Source organism: Ostrinia furnacalis, unplaced genomic scaffold (genome assembly GCF_004193835.3).
Source record: "Ostrinia furnacalis isolate ACB-3 unplaced genomic scaffold, ASM419383v2 OfSCF4655, whole genome shotgun sequence".
In the NCBI taxonomy this organism is placed as follows: Eukaryota; Metazoa; Arthropoda; class Insecta; order Lepidoptera; family Crambidae; genus Ostrinia; species Ostrinia furnacalis.
The window spans coordinates 421697-442704 of NW_021134894.1; the positions used below are offsets into that span (position 1 = coordinate 421697).

Genomic DNA, 21008 nt, shown 5'->3' on the forward strand with positions numbered 1-21008 from the left:
CGCTCCAGCCGTTTAGTCGTGAAGAAGTAACAAACATATGTACACACAAACTTTCGCCTTTTAATATTAGTGTGATTACTGCAGAGAAACACTATGTTAATTTTGACTATCCTTCTTCCAGGAGCTAACAAACTCCGTCTACGCGTTCATCCTAAACCTCTGGCACGAGAACACTGAAGTTTTCCTCCGTAACATCCAAGAGGGCGCTGCTACGGAGCTGATCACGGAACACCTGGAGAAGGCGCTCCTCTGTCTCAGGATATTGAGGAAACTGACCGTCTTTGGGTTCAAGAAGGCACACGAGAGCCAGGATGCGGTTGCTTTCTTGAATGTGGTGTTTGACAGGGCAAAGACTAGCTTGGAGTGCCGTGAGTATTACTATGACTTTATGTACTAAAATTGTAACTTTATGAGTGTATGAATATTAAGAAATAGTGTTGAAAGCATAATTATTCTACATTTTGTTGCAACAAAATAGCACTTTTTACAACTACTTTAGATACCATACTCAAGACACTGATCGTAAAATACTCAGAAGGCTTTTAATCTCTTGTTTGTGTTTTTAAACTTTTGCGTTCCATTTCAACTAAAATAGTAAGACACGGGTCTTAACGCGACGTTAAGAGTAGGCGCACACCGTTGATTTTTCGTCGGCCGATAGTTTAGTCGGGCAGTTGATCAGTATGGGCATGTATGGGAGTGCGCACACTACGCCGATTCGATTTGGCCGATTCTTCATACAATTTAAAATCGGGCACAACTATCGGCCAACTAAAAATCAACGGTGTGTGCCTACTCTTATTAATGAGTTACATTATGTACTCACGGCTTGACGTTTCAACTGCGATGCTGCAGCCGTGGTCACAAGCAGACTGCAGAGCGAGACCCGTGTCTTACTATTTTACTCTTGTTTGTGATTAGAATTTACTGTAGCACCCAATTATACAACAAGATGCGATTAATTAGTATGAATATGTGTCTGGAATTTTTCTATTAATTTTAGATTTTAAATCATACATTTTCGGCAGTTCCAGACCTCATAATAATTTTAACTTTATGCTGTCATATGGTTGAAAACCTATGTAAATATTGATAAACCTGATAGGGTTAATATGTAAAAATCATGTGAACTAATGAAATCCCACGGATGTAACACTTCTAATATGTTATGAGTATGACTGTGTTAAAATTGATTTTATTACGTGTTGGTTCCAGGCAAGCTCCTCAAAGGCCGCGGGATCTACCCCCTAGAACTATGTGAGAAGTTCATCATCCACCTCACTAAAGTGGCACTAGGGGTGCTAAGTTTCCACCCTTTCTCTTACGTGCCTCTCATCAGGCCATCCCTGCAGTTTGCCCTTTACTACTGCTTTACGGAACAAGGCATGACCCTGGGCTATGAAAGGTTCACTATACAGTGCCTGAATATCGTCAAAGGTGTGCTTTTGTGCGCTGAGTACAAACTGCCTAAAGGAACGGAGCCGGTTAAAGAGCCACGTGAGTATTTATTTTTTATTTGTCACCATGATCGATTTTTGATGTGATATTATTGTGATGATGGGATGTTATCTTAGCTGTAAGCTTAGTATTTGTCCACACATAAAAAAAAATTTAAAATGGTTATATTTATTTTGTCAGAAATAATCAAAACTAATTTTGTAGATGTGCTGGAAATTTTGTAGATGTCTCAGTGTCTGCAGAAATATACAAATTTAAAAAACATAACAAAGGTATTTTGATAATAATAAATAATAATAATAAAATAACTTTTATTAACACACATTATACAATACAATACAACACATTTAAAAGAAAGAGACGAATGCATGTTAATAGGGCGCCTGCTCAGTTTTAGTTGGGACACCTTAATAGGGTATCCCGACACTGATTTTCAGCAGGAAGCCCTATCAGTTACTGCGCATCCCTACTGGCGAGCCTGGTGTAAAAAGAAAATAATTATGTTAATTTATAATATTTATATTTAAAATTATAACAGCACAGAGGGGATACGCAGCAACTATTAGTCGCGGGGTACGTGGACACGAATATTTAAAGTAATACTAATAATAAAATAACACAGACAATACGATAATTAGCAGGAATAATTATTTAAAACATTTAACATAAAATTTACAATAAAAAGTTATTTCCATTACAAAACAATACATAAAAGTCCCTGTTCATCATCATTCAAACGAACGAATCCTATGCCTTCTCCACTTCACGCGAGGTAACTCAAGGAAGATAGATAGTGCGGGGAAAAAAAANACAAAAATATATGTCTCATATTTTTATCACGTCAAGTTTTTGAGATATCCACATTAACCTAAGTAAGCTGTCTTGTTAGCCGTGTCGGAGTTTCTACTTTATTTTAATTGCGTTTAAGTATTATTTTAACATTTTCACTTGTTTTAAAATATCACCAAGGCAGTGTAAATTAACCCCAAATAACTTTTGCTGAGTTTGTGGCCAAATTATATTGTCAAAAAAGAAAAGACCAATCACTAAGGCCGTAAAACGGGCCTATTTCTATTACTTTCAAATCTCGGTAACAAACCTGATAAAAAATGTGTTCCTGGTGTAGTGTGCGAAAATTTGAGAAGTATATTATTGCACTAGGCTGCAGGAAAAAGAAAACATATAGGATTCGGCACCCCAATGTCATGGAGAGAACCAACAAATCAAACTAATGACTGTTACTTCTGCCTCACTAAAACTACAGGTTTTAACGACAAAAACCAAGAACATACAATATCCTGATGTTGCATCAGTCACAAAACCTGTGCTACAATCTGAAGGAGTTCTTTATCCGTCATTACCCAGCAATTCCAGTAAGGGAAAGATGCTTGGTATTAATTTAAAGCAGTAGTGAAAAGTTTCCTGGGAAACTATTTTATCTGAGAATTATGCAGAAATTATTTCCAAATTATTGAGGAATTACCAAAGAATGGGTGTGAATAAGTCGTTAAAAATTCATTTTTTACATTATCACCTGGATTTTTTTCTTGAGCACCTGAAAAGCGTGAGTGTTGAGCATGGCGAAAGTTTTCACCAGGATTTGAAGGTTTTTGAGGAAAGATATCAAGGAATTCGGGATAAAAATATGTTAGCGGATTGCTGCTGGTCTATGATAAGGGAAACTGATACAAATCAGTATAAAAGAAGGAGTAACACGACTCATTTTTGATTGTTTTTAGAGATACATTTATAAAAATGATAAAAATTAATATATTCAATATTTACAAAATTTGACGTCCTAAATTTTTTCTAAGTTCAGTTTTTAAGTAAGGGTTAATAACTCTACCGATACATATCAGTTTCATCTCTGGGTAAAAAACCTTGTAAACTAGTGTTATTTAAAACATTTAACATAAAATTTACAATAAAAAGTTATTTCCATTACAAAACAATACATAAAAGTCCCTGTTCATCATCATTCAAACGAACGAATCCTATGCCTTCTCCACTTCACGCGAGGTAACTCAAGGAAGATAGATAGTGCGGGGAAAGAAAAAAAAAAATGAAAGAAAAAGAACTGACTCATGTCAAACGTGACAGTTTGTCGTTCAAATAACGATTGAACAAAAATAACCTCCTACCACCGACAGAGTGAAAAATCACTTTATTTGGTTGGCGATAACATTTACCTTTTCATATTCACAATGCTTACGCTATGAAAACTACAGCCAGTGCCTTAGGTATAAAAGCGGCATAGAAGGGTATTTTTGTGACGTCATACGTCAGCGAGACTTCAGAAGTGCTTCAGACTTGTATGCTCTGTCACGTCATATCATACCCCAGGCACTGACTTAAGCGTTAGGTCATGCTCATCACTGAACACACATAAAACACTATCTTTCCAGTAACACTAGAAGCGCACCAAGCCAAAATGGAGGTGCTAGACCCGAATACGGTCTGCCACATGTGCCGGCACCTGGTCAGCCACTACTTCGTGCTCAGCGCCGACGACCTGGCGCTGTGGGACGCGGAGCCCGAGAGCTTCGCCACCGACGAGGCGGGCGAGTCCTGGAAGTATAGCCTGAGGGTGAGTCTTTATCATCAAGGTCCCTTAGTTCCAGCCAAAAGACGTCCGCTGCTGCAGCTGGATAAAGCCCCCAAGATTTCTACAACAAGCAATCCTGCATAACATAGCCTGAGGGTAAGTGTATTCATCAGCAGCAGGTCCTTTATTGTCGACTGCAAGAACGCGATTCTCCAAAAGGCAAATGGAGGAGTACCCATCAGTGAGGGACCGAGGAAGAAGAATAAGGGAAGCTCCATCGCCTTTTGCCCTTTGGGTGACCTTGAGCCTTCTTATGAAGCTCATAATGAGCGACCTCGTCTGCGTTTCGTATGTCTTTGTTGAGTATAGACACTGGTCAAAGACTTATCTTGAGACATTGTCGTATTTTGGACGCGAATATGTCTCAAGATCGAGGCGCCCTTTGGGTGACCTTGAGCCTTCTAATGAAGCTCAAACAAACGACCACGAGTCTGTCCTGTATCTCATCGCTGGCTACATACACTGGTTAAATACTTTTCTTAAGACATTGCGATCCTTTTGACGCGAAGATGTCTCAAGATGGGGTGCTAGACCCGAGCACAGTGTGCCACATGTGCCGGCACCTGGTCAGCCACTACTTCGTGCTCAGCGCCGACGACCTGGCGCTGTGGGACGCGGAGCCCGAGAGCTTCGTCACCGACGAGGCGGGCGAGTCCTGGAAGTATAGCCTGAGGGTAAGTCTTTATCATCAAGGTCCCTTAGTTTCAGCCAAAAGACGTCCACTGCTGCAGCTGGATAAAGCCCCCAAGATTTCTATAACAAGCAATCCTGCATAACATAGCCTGAAGGTAAGTGTCTTCATCATCAGCAGGTCCTTTATTGTCGACTGCAAGAACGCGATTCTCCAAAAGGCAAATGGAGGAGTACCCATCAGTGAGGGACCGAGGAAGAAGAATAAGGGAAGCTCCATCGCCTTTTGCCCTTTGGGTGACCTTGAGCCTTCTTATGAAGCTCATAATGAGCGACCTCGTCTGCGTTTCGTATGTCTTTGTTGAGTATAGACACTGGTCAAAGACTTATCTTGAGACATTGTCGTATTTTGGACGCGAATATGTCTCAAGATCGAGGCGCCCTTTGGGTGACCTTGAGCCTTCTAATGAAGCTCAAACAAACGACCACGAGTCTGTCCTGTATCTCATCGCTGGCTACATACACTGGTTAAATACTTTTCTTAAGACATTGCGATCCTTTTGACGCGAAGATGTCTCAAGATGGGGTGCTAGACCCGAGCACAGTGTGCCACATGTGCCGGCACCTGGTCAGCCACTACTTCGTGCTCAGCGCCGACGACCTGGCGCTGTGGGACGCGGAGCCCGAGAGCTTCGTCACCGACGAGGCGGGCGAGTCCTGGAAGTATAGCCTGAGGGTAAGTGTCTTCATCATCAAGGTTCCTTAGTTCCAGCCAAAAGACGTCCGCTGCTGCAGCTGGATAAAGCCCCCAAGATTTCTACAACAAGCAATCCTGCATAACATAGCCTGAGGGTAAGTGTATTCATCAGCAGCAGGTCCTTTATTGTCGACTGCAAGAACGCGATTCTCCAAAAGGCAAATGGAGGAGTACCCATCAGTGAGGGACCGAGGAAGAAGAATAAGGGAAGCTCCATCGCCTTTTGCCCTTTGGGTGACCTTGAGCCTTCTTATGAAGCTCATAATGGGCTACCACGTCTCCGTTCCGTATGTATTGCTGGCTACACACACTGGTCAAAGACTTTTCTTGAGACACTGCGGTTTTTGTACGCGAAGATGTCTCAAGATCAAGGCGCCCTTTGGGTGACCTTGAGCGTTCTAATGAAGCTCAAACAAACGACCACGAGTCTGTCCTGTATCTCATCGCTGGCTATACACACTGGCTAAAGACTTTTCTTAAGACATTGCCATCCTTTTGACGCGAAGATGTCTCAAGATGGCGGTGATAGACCCGAGCACAGTGTGCCACATGTGCCGGCACCTGGTCAGCCACTACTTCGTGCTCAGCGCCGACGTCCTTTATTGTCGAATGCAGGAACGTGATTCTCCAAAAGGCAAATGGAGGAGCTGCCCTAAACTTTATTTATACGGTGACCAAATAGGTTGGAGACTATCCACTTTAATGGAGAGGCTTGATGTTTGCATATTTCCCTTAGTCACCTCTTTCTTTAGTTTTGTGCCTCAACGGGTTATCAGTTCTTCGAACTATGTGAATTCCGAGAGCTTCGCCACCGATGAGGCGGGCGAGTCCTGGAAGTATAGCCTGAGGGTGAGTCAACGTCTTCATCATCAAGGTTCCTTAGTTTCAGTCAAATGACGTTTACTGCTGGAAGAGGACCAAGGATTTCGACAGCAACCGATCCTGCGCTGCCTGCATCAGGTGCTTCCCGTGACCTTCACAAGATCGTCAGTCTACCTAATTAGAGGCTTACCTACACTAGTGTCCTAGTCAGTGATCGCCACTCGAGAACTTTTCGGTCTCAACGCCAACAATGAAAGTTCTGCGAGCTTTAGACCTCAGTTCCGATTCGACTACGTAGGGAAACTCCAAGCAAAGCATGATCCATAGCCCTCTGGGTGACCTTGAGCTTTCTTATGAAGCTACCGTCTCGTTTAACCACGTCTCCGTTTCATAAGTCTTAGCTGGGTACACACACTGGTCAAGGACTGTCTTGAGGAGACACTGAGAGCTATCTTGGACGCGAAAATGTCTCAATATGAAGGCACCCTTTGGGTGACCTTGAGCCTTCTTAAGATGCTTATAATGAGCTACCACGTCTCCGTTCCGTATGTAATGTCATTGCTGGCTTCATACACAGTTGAAACTTGTCTTGAGACACTGCGGTATCTTGGACGCGAAGATTTAGACGAGGCGGGCGAGTTCTGGAAGTATAGCCTGGGGGTATGTCCACGATCCTCATCAGCAGGTTCTTTATTCTGATTTCCAGGGAGTGACACGACTCTCCAATTTACCAGAGGCAAATGCAGAATTTGTATTGAAGGCCAAGGAAGTCTATACTCCCTACGCTGGCCAGACGAATTAGGTAAACCTAATGATGTTCGCATATGTGTTCTTTAGTTACTCTCTTACGTCAATCCACCGACAATTTAGTAAAGGTTGCTGAAAGCACCGGGATGCGGGTAACGCAGGATTGGTCGTTGTTGAAATGCTTTGGTCTTTGTCTAAGAATGGATATCCTTTAGTTTAAACGACATCGACCTTCTTACGTCATTCACGGGAAGAGTTGGGGTGATCCTATTTTACTGTCATTAAAATTCCTGGAAATGTTATCTTAATTCCCTATTTCTTTCCGCAGCCCTGCACCGAAGCGCTCTTCATGGAACTGTTCCAGTTCCGCAACGTACTAGCTCCGGAGCTAGTACGTTTGCTAGCGTCGCTTCAACAGCAGCAGATATCACCGGACGACCTGCCCGCCATACTGAAGACCGACGCCATATACAACGCGGTCGGGTTGGCCGCCTTTGACTTGTATGACGACGTGAGTACACTCCATAGAACTTATACTAAAGCCTGGTCCGTGAGCACGTAGAATCCCGTCTAATGACCCCAAGCTACCCATCCTTGTCGCTCGCGCGTAATTATGTTGCTGTCGCGCTCGCACATTCACTGCGGGCGCGCGTCGCACAGTCGCGACAGCAATATAATTACGCGCGAGCGATAAGGATGGATAGCTTGGGGTCATTAGACGGGATTCTACGTGCTCACGGACCAGGCTTTAGCTCCGTATTACTAGCTCCATAGTACCTGTACTAGCTCCATAGCTAGTACGGTTGCTGGCGTCGCTTCAACAGCAGCAGATATCGCCGGATGACCTGCCCGCCATACTGAAGACAGACGCCATATACAACGCGGTCGGGTTGGCCGCCTTCGACTTGTATGACGACGTGAGTACACTCCATAGTACTTATACTAAAGCCTGGTCCGTGAGCACGTAGAATCCCGTCCAAAGACCCCAAGCTACCCATCCTTGTCGCTCGCACGTAATTATGTTGCTGTCGCGCTCGCACACTCACTGCGGGCGCGCGTCGCACAGTCGCGACAGCAATATAATTACGCGCGAGCGATAAGGATGGATAGCTTGGGGTCATTAGACGGGATTCTACGTGCTCACGGACCAGGCTTTAGCTCCGTATTACTAGCTCCATAGTACCCGTACTAGCTCCACAGCTAGTACGGTTGCTGGCGTCGCTTCAACAGCAGCAGATATCGCCGGACGACCTGCCCGCCATACTGAAGACAGACGCCATATACAACGCGGTCGGGCTGGCCGCCTTTGACTTGTATGACGACGTGAGTACGCTCCATAGTACTTATACTAAAGCCTGGTCCGTGAGCACGTAGAATGCCGTCCAAAGACCCCAAGCTACCCATCCTTGTCGCTCGCACGTAATTATGTTGCTGTCGCGCTCGCACACTCACTGCGGGCGCGCGTCGCACAGTCGCGACAGCATTATAATTACGCGCGAGCGATAAGGATGGATAGCTTGGGGTCATTAGACGGGATTCTACGTGCTCACGGACCAGGCTTTAGCTCCGTATTACTAGCTCCATAGTACCTGTACTAGCTCCATAGCTAGTACGGTTGCTGGCGTCGCTTCAACAGCTGCAGATATCGCCGGACGACCTGCCCGCCATACTGAAGACCGACGCCATATACAACGCGGTCGGGTTGGCCGCCTTTGACTTGTATGACGACGTAAGTAATTCCATAATACTAGTTACTACTCCATAGCAGGCCTGTTCATCTACCCGAGTAGGCATCGGAAACATGGCGTGGCGAATCCGCCGGCAAGTTTAATCTACAAGGGATTCACGAGCGAGTAGCGACGTACGCGCGCGTATTCTTCACCGATTAAAAAAAAATGGAAAGAAGAAAAAATATGGTGCGCTAGATGGCAATAAAGTAGCTTATTATTCATGAATAAATAAATAAATAAATAAATAAATTATAGCAGTCACATCGGCACAGTACCGATCACTGACGCATGTAAACGAAACGGTGCTCGACTCTTGAGACAAGCGAAATTTCACCATATTAATGACGACATTGTGTAGTCAATTTTTAAATACCTTCGCGAAGAAAACTTTCTGTACGTAGTACATATTATTAGTCTGTGTCAATAGTACTTATACTAGCTCCGCATTCCCTGTACTAGCTTCATAGTATCTGTACTAGCTCCGTAGCTAGTACTGTTTCTAGGAATCATTGTAATAGCAGCAGTAATATAATGCGGTCGGGTTATCTAAAATTTGTTTTTTGTTTGCAGGTTGACTTTGACGAATGGTTTACAAATGTGCTAAGCCAAGAGTTGAAAATAAAGGACAATAACTACAGAATTATTAGGAGACGAGTCTGCCAGTTGATTGGTAAGTGACACATTTATTACCAATGTGTTGTATAATAAAATTTATTTTTAGTGTGAATAACTAAACGTCGAAATATTTTGTGATAGCATGACGAAATATTTTGTGATAGCTACTGTCAAGTGTCAGTTTTCAAAATGACAGATGATAATCTAGGAGAAAATATCAGCGGGGATACTCCCAAAAACGTTATCCAAAGTTTCGAATGTTGCCATCCCTCTCACGCAAAGCGAGATGCCTACATGAGCGACTGTGACAGATAGACCCAAATTCCGAAACTACGTAGGTAAATAGCGTTTAGAAACACTGCTGAATATTTTCAAAGTTGAAGTTTAATGTTCAGTGTTCCATTTATGAAATTAGATCTCCCAGCTTTAGACTCGGTTTTCACCAAGGCGTAGTAGAGAAATCTGGTTGGTTATTAAAAAAAAATCTCTGCTCCGCTCCGCTTTAGTATAAACCGGGCCTTAACACCATATTATTTTCTAAACAGGTCAATGGTGTGGAGTCCGAGCGTCTCAATCGCTCCGGCCAGCGATGTACGAAGCGCTGCTAGAACCTCTTTCGAGGCCAGACGAGGACGCGGCAGTGAAGCTGGCAGCGGCCGAAGCGTTGCGAAGCACGATAGACGACTTCAACTTCGACGTGAAACAGTTTGCTCCGTACGCGCCTCACGCGATCGCAGCGCTTTACGAGTTGTTGGTGAGTTGTGTTTGTTAAAGTTCAGTTTTTAAGCGCTGCTAGAACCTCTCTTGAGGCCAGACGAGGACGCGGCAGTAAAGCTGGCAGCGGCCGAAGCGTTGCGAAGCACGATAGACGACTTCAACTTCGACGTGAAACAGTTCGCACCGTATGCGCCGCACGCGATCGCAGCGCTTTACGAGTTGCTGGTAAGTTGTATTTGTTGAAGTTCGGTTTTTAAGCGCTGTTAGAACCTCTCGAGGCCAGACTAGGACGCAGCAGTGAAGCGAGTTGTTGGTGAGTTGTGTTTGTTGATGTTCAGTTGTTTTCTTTTGCGTTGGCTTGGCATTAAATAAACTCATAAAAAACTCATTTATTTATGAAAGTAGGCTTTTTAAAAGCACTTACACGTCCCAGTACTAACCCTACCACTACTTCAAGAATAAAAGAAGGGTTCCCGTGAAATTGGTTAGAGTAGGGTTTGGTAATATCCAAGATTAAGACCTATTTGTCCACGTATACAGTACGTCATGTGCACGCTATCGTCAATTGATAATTTCTTGCATCTTGCGTAAAAACAAAACTGTGTCTACAGAGTAGCGACGAATTTTGCGTAGCAAATATGCAAAATAACTTCATGTGAAAATTGCATGCATTCGTCAAATGACAGACCGTGGATAGTATGGGTAACATTTATTTTAAAAAGATTATTAGTAATTTGTTATTGAACTCCCCATACTCAGCTAAATATGGTTGTGTCACGAGTGAGCTCACCACAATAGTCGAGCGGCGGGGACCGAACCCGCGTTCCCCGGATCACGAGTCGGCCAGTCCGATCAACATTATTTGCTGATTTGAATGTAAATGCTTTCCGGTAAAATTAAATTATAAGCTGTGTTTTCTATCTAACATGTATAGACATGTATAGTGCCCCATAAGGGCTACCTTTTTCTTTTTTTTTATTATTATTTACTATACAGGGTGTTAGGTAAATGGGTATATGAGCCGAGACTAGCCCATGTTAACATACTCATATAAATACTATAGTGGTGTCAGAAAGTGGATATCGTAATATTTAATAAAATATATTTTCCCATACAAAACTCAATAAATTATTATTATTTAAATTTTTGGACAGCCCTACGATCGCGCAACTCCCTCCTAGGTCAAACGTGGTCAAACGGTATTTCATTCACAAATTTTGACGCGAGTCGGCACCGCCCACTTTTATTATTACTTTTGAACCAATTCTTCACTTACCTCTTTTTATTGACTCTGCAAGCAATCCAAGGTATTCAGGGGGTAACACTTCACTCTAATTCACAAAACGAATCGCAACACATCTATCACATCCATCCACTCACTTAATTCACCTTCCCACGCTTTCAAGTGACCGGGTAGGTTCTTGTAGTGAAATCCTATTTTCAAGAACGGGATCTCCGGGTCTCCCTTCGGTGGTATGGTGGTGTCGATTCACCCACCCGCGAAAACATTTACAAGGCATCGTGGAACGGAAGGTCTCCCGGAAATAAATCGTTCATCACACTAAAGAAGACACAAAGTCCTATTGCACCAACACCACTCAACACACATCACCATAATTTCACTGTATTACTTAGCTATTTGAATATCTAATTATCCAGAACGTCAACAACAAAACATCGCAACGAACGCAAATTATTTACTGACAAAATAATGTAAACAAATAAACATGGCCGCATGGCGCGGTGCAACTAGTGCGGGGTCATTATTTTTTCCATAAAATCGGTAATCGATATTGATATTACAAAAAATCGATTAAAATATCAAATTGTTTGAAAACCATCTGAGTAATCAATAGGAATGTCTTAAAATCAATTATCGATTAATTGATAGATCCTACCTACCTGAAATCGCTCATACTATCGATGGGTCTAAATTAGTTTAACGATACCATTGCATTGATAGAAGACATTGAAAAAAAAAAGACATTTCGTTGTCCTTCAAAGATTAAACAGTGCGTTGGACACATTTCTTTAATGCCTAAGGTTTTTTTTCAATGGTGTCTTATTTTTAGTTAAGGTATTTTTAGTACACAATATCGTGATTTACGATGATAAAATTTAAATGATTACCTACAATGTCTCATTTTCCTTAATCAAAGTTATCAAGTTTAATGATTCGTTCGTTCATTCATTTCAGCCGAATGACGTCCACAATGAACGGTCCTGATTATTCAGTTTATTTTAATAAGTAAGTCTATGAAGTAAAATTAATTCTTGACCACTTTGTTTACTTTTACTTATCCAAAATCCAAATCGAATCAAATAAGGTAAGGGGGTATTTGACTTGTGCTAAATCTTTTTAGATGGACTGATTTTCCTGGGGGATTGCTTAAGGTTTTTGCCTCTCAGAGACAAATTTTTAGGCAGAAAATTATAATGAATTCTGTTATTTGTTTTATCTACGCTAGTTTGTCGTACTATTAATTTTCAGGGGTGTCACGACGCAAATTGGCGACAAAAACTGAATCAGCTGATTACTCAATAATGGTACCTTTCCCAGACTTTCTGACACCACTATAGTATTTATATGAGTATGTTAACATGGGCTGGTCTCGGCTCATATACCCATTTACCTAACACCCTGTATTTTGACGTTCATAAGTGCCACTTGTGGTCTAAACTGAATAAATATTTTTGATTTTGATTTTTTTTTCTTCCCAGGTGGAGTCCGAAGAGTGTGACACGAAGATGCACGTACTACACGTGGTGTCTTACATAATGGAACGCTGCGGCGCGCACGTGGCACGTGGAGGTGGCACAGGCGCTTTGTTTGCGTACTTACCCCAGTTATGGGGGCACGCGGCGTCTGCGCACCATAATATGCTGCGAGCAGCCGCGCTTGCAGCTATACATCATCTACTGAAGGTATGTGTGAGTTCGGGTGACCTCGGCTAATGTCGGGTATCTTATTATTGCAGCGCTCTGATCCCGAGCGTCTTCGGACGTGAAGTCAATGACCTTTCGATGCTGCGTTCGTGCTCCTTCGTCCTTTTTCGGTTGTCATCGGCTATCAGGGCACGTTTGAAGCTCCTTCCTCTTTCATACACCTTCGGCTGACCTTCAAAGACAGCTTGAATATGCATTTTCTAACGTTTTTCGAATAGCAAGTACAGGTCTTCTGTTCGCGTACCTACCACAGCTGTGGGGATACGCGGCGTCTGCGCATCATAATATGCTGCGAGCAGCTGCGCTTGCAGCTATACATCATCTTCTGAAGGTAAATGGTCTGCTGCAATATAGCTTTACTACCAGCTGAAGAAAAGTGCTAAACTCGTGAACTTTCGAGCGCGTGTTCGGTCTCTGTCGGCTTTTTTCGAGTGTCATCGGCTGTGAGACATCAACTTTTGGGTGCGCGTTCGGGCTTTTCGGCGATCTTCAGCTGTCAGCGTGCGTTTCGGACGCAAGAAGAATTATCTTTGCAGTGTGTTGCAGTGCTCGCGAGGGCAATGAACTTTCAAGCGTGCGTTCGAGTGCCTTCGGCTTTTTCCGGCTGTCATCGACTGTCAACACGCGTTTGAAAATGATCACCTCATCTAATGAGGTCTGAATTTTTTTTAACCTTTTATGTCGCTGAGATCATACGTTTTCTTTTCTGTCATTTTTCGTAACTTTTAGCGATTTGATCATCAAGATATGTTCAGCAGTGGACGTCCTGTGGCTGAAATGATGATGATGATTAGTATAATCAGTCCATCGGCGAATATCATCATCGGTATTATGTTTAGCCTGCCGTATTAGACACTTTAGCTGGGCCTCTAGCACCATGATCGTTTAACGATATAACTACTTTGTTACTGTAGGTATAAAAGATACACAATACAATTCTCCTTCCAGGCGCTAGGCGAATGTTCTCCCACCATCCGACCATGGATCCTGAGCGTTGTGAACGAGTCCACCAAGCTATCGGAACCGGCACACGTGTATCTTCTTGAAGATGCTTTAGAGCTATGGCTGGCCATACTGGAGACGTCACAAGTGGCCGATCCGCCTCTATTACAGCTGGCTGATAATCTTTATCCGATATTAGGTAAGTTAAAAAGAAATTAAGAAAAAGTATCACTAACTGCGACTCTTTTAAGTTCATGCAAATTAAAAGCTTTGTGATCGCGTAACCAGCACTGTTGGACGTGAAAAAATAAATTGATATTGTACGTGTAACGTGCGTGTAATTAAAACGTGAGTTGATGGCGCCTGAAAAACGTATGCACGGGCCCTTAGAAAGTAAGCTAAAATGGTGTCATTGAAGCAAATTACTCGATTAAACTTGGCAATTAATGATGCATTAAACTTCCTGTATAGGTAAAGAGAAGTAAGAGAAGAAATTTGCTTACAAACTTATGCGCATGGCCATCAGAATCTGCTGTTTTCTAAGCTTAACATGTATTTATTTACAAAAAGTATTTGAACATGTTTCCTTCGTTATCCAGGTATAAGAACCGACAGCAAGTTTATTAAATTTAGGACTAGACAGCGCTAAATAAAATATCCAAACCCATTTAAATCCTTATTCCATCGCCCACAGAACAGTCTTCCGAGCACCTCCGAATCGTGGTCTACATAATGCAAGCCTACACTCTTCTCTGCCCAGAAGAGTTCCTCCTTGGCCCTGGAGGGAAGTGCATGGCCCTCCTAGACGAGTTACTAGCGGACATGCGGACTGAAGGAGTGATTACCGTGTTGAAAATGGCGGAGATTTGCATCAGCGTGACGTTTCCGGAGCGGAACGCGTTCTTGGGAGTGAAGGTCATATGGCCGATACTGATTAGGGTTATACAGTGAGTATTGGCTTCATTTGTTTATTCGTTTGAATTTTCATACTGTCATTTGTTGGCTAATATTGTTTTTACGTTATGTAACGAATTTACCATCTTACTACTTAATAATCATAACATATTTTGTGACTAATTCGAAATTCGAGAAATGCTAATTTAATCTTCGGCGACCGCTGAATTTGTGGTAAAAACCTATACCCGTAAGCGTATTTAGTTAGAGGAGTGTAACAGAGATATTAGGATTCCTCAGGCTATGGTCTTAAGGTCTGCATTTGCGCGGCGCTACGTGCACTGCACTACGCATCAAAATATTTTCTCACAATAAGCAACTGTGCTTCATAAAATATGACTGAAAGAATAATTTGACGTTTTTTGTCGCGTCGTACAGTGTAGCTGCGCCGCGCAAATGCGGTCTCTTAAACTATTCAGCTTAATAATCTTCTCGGAAGTTTAATAAACGCCAATAAAATTAAATAAAAAATAACTTACCTTTAAGTACCAGCAAAAAAATCAACTGCCAATTCCGCTATACGTTTTTTTTTTCGGGGAATAATACATTGAATTGCATACCTACCCTACGGGGACAGGGTAGGTTATGTGGGGCTCACCAAGTCAGAAGGACAAGGCATACCCACTAAAAGACCCCGGTGCTCCATCATTCGCCTTAAGTGGGAAGGAATTGTGGGATTCCGGACAAAGCCTTCACTACCACAGTCCCTCCCGGCGATTGCCCGCTATACTTACCTCAACTCTTTGTTGCAGTTTACTCCTAGACACCAATGACCTCCCAATGGTCCTATCAGTGCAGCTGTGTTTAGTATCGCGAGTGATCCTGCTATCCTTGGAGCTGTTTAAGCAAAAACAAACCTTAGAGCCTCTATTATAACTGCCAATTCCCCTTACCTCAGCAACGAACTCCCAATGGTCCTGTCGTCCTAATAGGAAAAATAAACCTACGAGCGTCTATTATAAATATCAATATTCCCTAAACATACCCTTATTTGTTCCAGTTTACTCCTAGATACCAATGACCTCCCAATGGTCCTATCAGTGCAGCTGTGTTTAGTATCGCGAGTGATACTGCTATCCTCTGAGTTATTCTACAAGGCGATACAAGAGGCGTCAGTCGGACTGGTGGAGTATGACTCGGACCCGGCTAAAGTCCTGGCCAGGTTAGTATTACTCGTCGTCGTTTCAGCCGAAAGACGTCCACTGACAAAGGCCTTCCCCAAGGATTTCCACAAAGACCGGTCCTGCGCCGCTCGCATCCAGGCACCTCCCGCGACCTTCACCAGATCATCGGTCCACCTAGTGGGAGGCCTGCCCACGCTACGTCTTCCGGCTCGTGGTCGCCACTCAAGAACTTTCCTGCCCCAACGGCCATCAGCTCTTCGAGCTATGTGCCCGGCCCACTGCCACTTGATTTTAGCGATTCTGCGGGCTATGTCAGTCAAAATCAAAATCAAAATCAATCAAAATCAAAATTTTTCTTTATTTGTTTAGACTAATTAAATTAGTTCTTGCAAATCGTCAAATGCTCTTAAGGAGCCTATACATGTCTCATTCTTTTTTTGCCCTACCAGCGCTTCGAGACAAACATTTGGCAAGTGCTGAGAAGAAGCGCCGCAACAAACTCAGTCACCACTGTCTGCCGGTTTAAAAATATAAAAAAGTAGGAAGTTACAATACATTCGGAAGCAAGTTACTTACCACGCGCTCCCGTTGATTCTTTCGCCTTTAAGAGAAGAAAGCGCCGCAACAAACTCAGTCACCACTGTCTGCCGGTTTAAAAATATAAAAAAGTAGGAAGTTACAATACATTCGGAAGCAAGTTACTTACCACGCGCTCCCGTTGTAGCACGAGACCGCGTGGCAGTTTTGAATATATTTATTTAGTGCCGTGCTAATTTCTAGGTTAATTGTTGCGTTTTGATACATATATATTTTATGTCAGGTATATCTTTCCTTGACCAGTCCCCGAAGGCAGCTCCTGTTCACAGACATGACGTGTGAACCAGCCATCGCTTCACTCGACCATATTATAGGGAATGTAACGACCCGCCTCACACGCCACTAAAACTCATCACGTCACTCTCGTCACTCTGGTTCTCCTGCGGATCTCCTCATTTCTGATTCGATCACGCAGGGAAACTCCGAGCATAGCACGCTCCATCGCTCTTTGGGTGACCTTGAGCTTTGAGTATTACTCGTATACAGACAAATTCAAAGTCAAAATATGCTTTATTCTTCAACCACACCAATGCGTGCAGATCGCCATAGCCGGCGCGATCATAGGCGAATGACCTGTCGCGTGACCTGTCGTTGGTGTGGTCGAAGCTTTATTTGTTCCGACTTCGATTTCTACTTCGCTCTAGCTAAATGTGTGCAAGCGAGACAGCACTTGTCAGTCAAACTACGCAAGATATCAACGCGAAAAGCGTATAAAGATACAAATCTTTGCTCATGTTGATCGTCTCAATTCTAGTAAATAGTGTCCCATACTGTTGATGCCGTAAAATTGTTACGTTTTTAATAATATGCTTGCTTGTTCACTGATAAATTGTATTATTTTTAGGTTTCTACACGTTTGGACAGACAAAATGAACCTAGTCACGCAGGTCGAAAGGTGGAAAGTTGTTGGTGAGTTCTAAATTAATAAACCNCTGCCGGTTTAAAAATATAAAAAAGTAGGAAGTTACAATACATTCGGAAGCAAGTTACTTACCACGCGCTCCCGTTGTAGCACGAGACCGCGTGGCAGTTTTGAATATATTTATTTAGTGCCGTGCTAATTTCTAGGTTAATTGTTGCGTTTTGATACATATATATTTTATGTCAGGTATATCTTTCCTTGACCAGTCCCCGAAGGCAGCTCCTGTTCACAGACATGACGTGTGAACCAGCCATCGCTTCACTCGACCATATTATAGGGAATGTAACGACCCGCCTCACACGCCACTAAAACTCATCACGTCACTCTCGTCACTCTGGTTCTCCTGCGGATCTCCTCATTTCTGATTCGATCACGCAGGGAAACTCCGAGCATAGCACGCTCCATCGCTCTTTGGGTGACCTTGAGCTTTGAGTATTACTCGTATACAGACAAATTCAAAGTCAAAATATGCTTTATTCTTCAACCACACCAATGCGTGCAGATCGCCATAGCCGGCGCGATCATAGGCGAATGACCTGTCGCGTGACCTGTCGTTGGTGTGGTCGAAGCTTTATTTGTTCCGACTTCGATTTCTACTTCGCTCTAGCTAAATGTGTGCAAGCGAGACAGCACTTGTCAGTCAAACTACGCAAGATATCAACGCGAAAAGCGTATAAAGATACAAATCTTTGCTCATGTTGATCGTCTCAATTCTAGTAAATAGTGTCCCATACTGTTGATGCCGTAAAATTGTTACGTTTTTAATAATATGCTTGCTTGTTCACTGATAAATTGTATTATTTTTAGGTTTCTACACGTTTGGACAGACAAAATGAACCTAGTCACGCAGGTCGAAAGGTGGAAAGTTGTTGGTGAGTTCTAAATTAATAAACCTTATTTTTAATTTTAATAAATACCTTATGATGACCTATTATAGCGACTTAATATGTTGAAGACAGTTGTACATTTATTTGATTTATTTTTAAACACGTGACAAATGTCAATTTTCAAAAACGTATTACTAAAATACATCGCTTAGACCTAGATTGTAATTTTGAAATATGTGTTATTAAAAAAGCAAGGTGGGTATATCAGTACTATAAGAGGCCAGTAGATCTATTCTCATAAAAAAACACTGGATACTTTCACATTATACTGCCTTATTTTAAAGTTAAATACAATTCATCACTTAGCACAAAAGCGCGGCGAGTCGTCCCCGCGCGTCCCTCTATTCTAACGTTTGATTCTAGCGTGACATTGACATTACGTCAATGTCACTAACAGGTAACAGCATCTTATTGGCCACAACGATACCGTTATTTTAACGTTGTAGATTTTTCATAATTAACAGTACATAGTTAACCGCATTATGCATTTTATTATACAGATTTTCATCATTTATCAAAATTAATGAAATGATTCTTATCCAGGTCTCGGTTTGGCGGCGCTTCTTACGACGCAGAACCCGACGGTGCTACAACGGTTCCCAGCAATCCTGCTTAACCTCACGGAGGTGTTGAATGACGTCATGAAGACGGAGGACAATGGCACGTATGTCGAGTGAGTTAGAGTTTATTTTCAATGTTACTGTATACCTATTTAAAATCATCCAAGTGTAGTGTCATAGTTATCATTACATGTCATTTACACCCGTATTCACAAACAAAGTCAAAGTCAAAATTTCTTTATTTGTTTAGACTAATAAATAGTTCTTACAAAACGTCATTTTGCTCTTACGGAGCCTCTACATGTCTCATAATCTTTTTAAACGATGCTTGCTTCGAACGCACAACGTTGAATAGAGCTCTGTGACTGGTACGTGTGTGATCCTGTGCGTCCAAGCGCACTGTGAGACCTCATAGTAATGTTTGTGAATACGGGCGTTAGTTTCTACTAGTTCAGTAGTGTAAGAGCACGGCTCTGTCTATTTTACTAGAGATTTAGCCTACGTTCCCCACGCTGACTATTTGGGGTGGCCTGATGTTTTACGTATTTGTCTCCTAGTCGCCTTTTACAGCATCTATGTGAAGACCGGTAGTGTTCCTGTTCTGTACCAGAAATGTGCGATAAAAGTCATAGAATAAGGTTGGCTACACACTTAAACTGGCCGGCACTAATCGGCTTAGCCAGGCTTTAAAATAGAATATGTGTATGTGGAAAAAACCGCTCGGCTTTGCCGCGTATACACTAGCAAATGAAGCCGAACGAGCAGTAATTTTGTTGAATAGACTTTGTTGTTCAACAAATAGTCCTAAACCGGCAACGCTGGCCTGTGTACTACACTTATAAGCAAAAGTATGGAATCACCCCCTTGTGTTTTGTTCCGAGCCATCTTAAGAACTGAATGCCTATGAATGTATCTATGGTATCAATTTAAAGTATTTAATATTACCTTTAAAATGGTACCATTTTTATTCATCTTCTATTAGTCATTTAGTTCTTACGATCGTTTGTAACAAACAGGATGTAGTGTATGTATATCGATATAGGTACTAACTACGGGAGCAAATTGATAACACGGTGGTCCGCGACTGACTGGTTTATTTAGAAAAGAAACGCAGCGCGTCGACACTCGATACAATATAGATGCGTAGGTATAGCTATACCATGAATACATCACACAGGATGATCCCATACATTTGCTCGAGAGTGTAGTTTTGACGACTACGTTTTAGCAGAGTAAATAGAAATGAGTAGGTTATCTTCATAGAAACGCACCGAGCACGGTTTGTATGTCAGCGCGCCACAATACGAATGCGGCGCGCACGCACACACTGACAAAATTCGGCGCAACTACGACTGGCTCCCCGATAATCCACGATAAATTTTGTCAGTGTGTGCGTGCGCGCCGCATACGTATTGGCGCGCTCACATACAAACCGCGCTCGGTGCGTTTCTATAATGGATGATGGTTTTAGCAAATAAATAATTCTCATTCTCTATGTCCAGTGGGCTGGTAGCCCCGCCCGGGTCGCGACCGGCGTCGCCGCTAGAAGGCCGCGGAGGCGCCGCTCGCTGGGGCCAGGCGCCGCCGCCCGACTCGCCGCACGAGCTGCGCCGGCGCCGGTTGGCCGCCGCTCATCCCGCCCACGCGATTGATCTGCGCGCCGTTACGCATCATCAGGTGAGACAAAGTTCTTATTTAGAAAGAAAGAAACATTTATTGCCTGGACATCACAAAAGACAAAAGAGGTAAAATGAAAAAAAAAAAAAAAGCAAATAAGACAGAGGTGACATAAAACATACAATGAATGAGCAAGTAGACTAAGCAGTGCCACCCTGTCGCACAGCGATGCCCATCGCAATGGGACCCCACTCAGCATATGCCGTGGCCCCCGGTGAGGGAAGCCACGACGCTGGTTTTCAGTGTGCCCCATGCCGAGTGAGAGTCACGGACACTAACCTATACTGCATAAAATATACATACATAAATAATAATAAC

General features: G+C 42.8%; 1 protein-coding gene across 1 annotated transcript in view; it reads left to right on the forward strand.

Moving 5' to 3' along the window:
* Impbeta11 (importin beta11) overlaps positions 1-20690 on the forward strand; it is a gene marked incomplete at its 3' end in the record, with an annotated part of 31862 nt that extends 11172 nt beyond the window's left edge. Inside the window, exons 11-27 of the mRNA XM_028314253.1 lie at positions 122-368; positions 1216-1497; positions 3864-4045; positions 4573-4737; positions 5265-5429; positions 7348-7530; positions 7844-7936; positions 8178-8342; positions 9320-9419; positions 9910-10118; positions 12803-13006; positions 13976-14168; positions 14664-14916; positions 15924-16085; positions 17489-17553; positions 18997-19126; positions 20516-20690. Coding sequence (XP_028170054.1) covers positions 122-368; positions 1216-1497; positions 3864-4045; positions 4573-4737; positions 5265-5429; positions 7348-7530; positions 7844-7936; positions 8178-8342; positions 9320-9419; positions 9910-10118; positions 12803-13006; positions 13976-14168; positions 14664-14916; positions 15924-16085; positions 17489-17553; positions 18997-19126; positions 20516-20690 — 2973 coding nt within the window. The remainder of the gene's footprint in view (positions 1-121; positions 369-1215; positions 1498-3863; positions 4046-4572; positions 4738-5264; positions 5430-7347; positions 7531-7843; positions 7937-8177; positions 8343-9319; positions 9420-9909; positions 10119-12802; positions 13007-13975; positions 14169-14663; positions 14917-15923; positions 16086-17488; positions 17554-18996; positions 19127-20515) is intronic.
* Positions 20691-21008: the final 318 nt, after the last annotated feature.